This window comes from Triticum dicoccoides, unplaced genomic scaffold (genome assembly GCF_002162155.2).
Source record: "Triticum dicoccoides isolate Atlit2015 ecotype Zavitan unplaced genomic scaffold, WEW_v2.0 scaffold226278, whole genome shotgun sequence".
NCBI classification, from domain to species: domain Eukaryota; kingdom Viridiplantae; phylum Streptophyta; class Magnoliopsida; order Poales; family Poaceae; genus Triticum; species Triticum dicoccoides.
Window position 1 is genome coordinate 1 of NW_021244058.1, and position 3,628 is coordinate 3,628.

A 3,628-nucleotide genomic window follows, 5' to 3' on the forward strand; every position below is an offset into this window, starting at 1 on the left:
CTAATCTTGGCCCTTTTTGCAACTGAACTACCACACACATTCTCTAGACCTTGGACTGAAAGATTTCTAAGATGTGACAGAGCCTCCAACTCTTCCAAAGTGCACCAGTCCCGATCCATCTTCACTGGAAACCCATGAAGGGATCTCAAATCTGTTAGACCACCAAACCCTCTTGGCATAACATCTACATTGGACCCACGTAAGTTAAGATATCTTAAACACGCTAGTTTTGTGATGTTGTCAGGGAGCTTTTCCAACTTTGTACAGCTCTGGAGATGAATGTGTTGAAGGAACCTCATCTTATGGATGTCACCGGGAAGCCTAGATATATTTGTATTGGAGAATGACAAATATCTTAGGTGCCTTAGCTCACACACAGAGTCCACTAACCAATCAGATTCCTTGGAGCTTATATCCAATACCCGTAGCCTAGCAAAATTTTCCAATGAGACACCAGGTTTGATCTTACAGCCTATCAATAATAATGTCCTCAATCTTTCTTGCTTCTCTAGGATGGTCCACTCTAGTTCTGAATGAGTAGATTTTATCGAGAGACGGCAAATAGAATTGTTTTCTGGAAGAAGATTCCTAATGTCAACTTGATCCTTGTGAACCACGAACGCTTCTTCTTTAGCCATAAATTGAGCAAATGAGCGGACAACATCATGCAAGGTGTACTGCCATATGTTATTATTTGAATAATTGAGTTCCAAAAGATTCCTAGCCACCAACTCCCGATGATAATCAGCCCCTATTTGTTCTAGATCGATTTGTTCTAAATTTGACCTCCCATCATGCTGAACAAACCCTTCACAAATCCACATGCTAGCAATTCTCTGACTTGTAAAACGCGAATCCTTTGGCAAAAGTGAGTAGTACAGAAAGCATTGCTTCAACTCTACAGATAAATCGTCGTAGCTCAAGCTTACTGAGTAGTTTAGTTCCTCTTGTTCCCCGTCTTCTTCTTTCCAACCAAGATTCTTATGTAAAACAATTTCCCAGTCGCGTTCCTTAGGATCCCTTGTGCTTAAGAGTCCACCCATAACTTTAATAGCAAGTGGTAACCCATCACATTTTTGTATAATCTTCATCCCAATATCTTTCAGCTCATCAAAATCACTTCCAACACCGACCTGCCAACAATATAGGGCAATTTAGTAATGGTAATATTCACAGTTGCACTTGCACATCTTATAAACATGAGTTTGTATTTCTTTTTTATGAGACATAACTTCATATTCAAATAGCATGTATGAGCTAACAAAGTAGCCATGTTCCAAAAGAACATCACACAGTAGTACTGATGTATGCGCTATATCTTTTTAAATGAAAAAAAGGGAAAAAATAATCTTGGATGAAAACAGCATGTGCGGTACTTCTACAAAAATAATGTCCGTAAATATGCAAAAATACAACACATTTGTAGATGAAAAATGGGTTATACATAATCAGAATTACAAATTACAAAATTTACAGAAGCTAGCAAATATACATTCAAAACTAAGACTTGAAACATAGCCTTCCAACTTACAAAATTGAAAACCTTGAAAGAACTCAAATTTATACAAACACCATTTTCCTATCTAAATTAGAATTTGAAAATTAAAGTTTATGCACAATTCTCTATACTTTTCCATTTTATTTTGTTCTGGCCAATTATGGATTCACATATACACACATTTGATAGTTCTCATTTTCTTCCCAATGTAGGACTTATGTTCCACCGCAACTAAAAACCACGGATCATGTGACAACTAGCGCATCATATCGGATACCATTCAAATTTCCATATGAAAATGGAACCATTCGATTTGCCATGAATAACAGGAATGCATTTTTCCATTAACATATACAAATCAAAAGCAGCGGTCAAATGTATCTATTGACGGTTGAGCCAATATCGTAGACAACATTGGAGAAACTACTTAACAAGAAATTAAATTATAGTCCCCGCTTCCCAAAATATAAGGCGCGGTTTGACTTTTCTGGTCTTCGTTGCGCAACTTTGACTATGATTTTCATGTATTGTATGTCCATAAAATTAGTATACATACATATGAAATAAATTTGTTTTGCAAGACAAATATGACGATGCCATTTATACATGTCCAATCCATATACTTTGATATATATTAATGGTCAAAGTCGTGCATCAAAGACCTTAAAAAGTCAATTGCACCTTATATTTTGGGAAGGAGGGAGTAATAAAATTGATATACAAACGTACACATGTGATTCCATACATCCAACCCAAATGCAGAACAAGTACTAATAAAGTTTGACTAAAGTGATGTCCAAATATTGTACTCCCTCCTATCCATAATTGACGCACCATTAGTACAACTTTGGTAGGTTGTACTAAGGGTGTGCCAATTAATATTGGTGGGGCGAAGTACTTGTTTATAAAACAAATGAGTTGCTAACCTGTGGCTGCGGCAGCTGTTTCTTTAGAAAGCACCAAGCATCTTCATCGTTTAGCCTGTTGACACGCACGATGGAAGCTCCCATGCTCCTAACAACATCATCCTTTCTTGAGGTAACCAAGACTCGGCTTCCTGGTTGTGTAGCATTGGCTTTAAGAACCGGGGTTCGAAGCACATTGCCCCATGCTTCTTGGTTCCACACATCATCCATGACCAACAGAAACTTGTTTTTTGATAGGGTGTCGGTGAGGGCGTTCACAAGGATTGTCTCGTCCTTCTCATCACCATGCACCCCCCCGGCTTGGGAGATGGCAGTTCTTAGCAGGTCCACCTTGGTGAACTGTTGAGTGATGCTCAGCCAGATCTTGGTTTTGAACTCCTTCTTGATGGCCTCACTTGCGAAGACCTTCTTGGCGAGGGTGCTCTTCCCTATACCGCCCTGGCCAACTATGGCCACCACCCCGACGACGGTGCTACCATGCTCGTGGCGACTGTTGGCGATGAGCCTATGCTCCGGTTCCTCTCTATTCTTGTTGATCTGACCCCCCACAAGATCTGATTGGACAAACTGTGCATTCTCGCGCCTGGGGTAGGAAGCCGAACTGGCCGGCGGCCTCCTCCTTTGCTCGTAGGAGCCAAGGTCAATGAACTTGAAGTCAGCGACGCCCATGCGGATGGTGGCCAGCTCATCATTTAGCTTCTTGATGCGGCCGCCTACCTCATTGGCGAATCCAGGGTTCTTCACGCAGAACAGGAACGGCTGGAGGATATCCCCAAGGCAGCCCAAACATGATAGCTTCTCCCGGAGGGATAAACAGCGGGAGGCACCCCCACCAATGGGGTGCTCCTTCTCCTCTCGCTCCATGGCCTCGAGCTGGCAGATATCAAGGATGTCATCGGCCTCGTACATGGCGCTCTTGAGCTTGGTCACCCATGCCTGCACGTTCTTGTCAGTGATGCGCTTCCTCTCGGCATCGGTGAGGAGGTTTTGGAGGGGCTCCACGTTGCCTCGCAGCTTGTTGATCTCCTGGGAGACGCCTAGCAGCATGCGGATCTTCTCTTCTCCGATGTTCATGATCGTTTCTATCACACGGGCTGCCAAAGCATCAAGAACAACCGCCATGGCTTCCTTCCTGCGCACAGCAACCATTTAATCTTTGGACAACATACATACATACATACATACATACATACATACATACATA

General features: G+C 42.0%; 1 protein-coding gene across 1 annotated transcript; it reads right to left on the reverse strand.

The window, feature by feature from the left end:
- Positions 1–5: 5 nt before the first annotated feature.
- LOC119345329 (putative disease resistance protein RGA3) lies at positions 6–3,546 on the reverse strand (the record flags this gene model as incomplete). Its single annotated transcript, XM_037615453.1, has 2 exons — positions 2,425–3,546; positions 6–1,133 (listed from the first exon to the last, which is right to left on the reverse strand). Coding segments are annotated over exons 1-2 (2,250 nt in total), but the record flags the coding sequence as incomplete, so codon positions are not given.
- Positions 3,547–3,628: the final 82 nt, after the last annotated feature.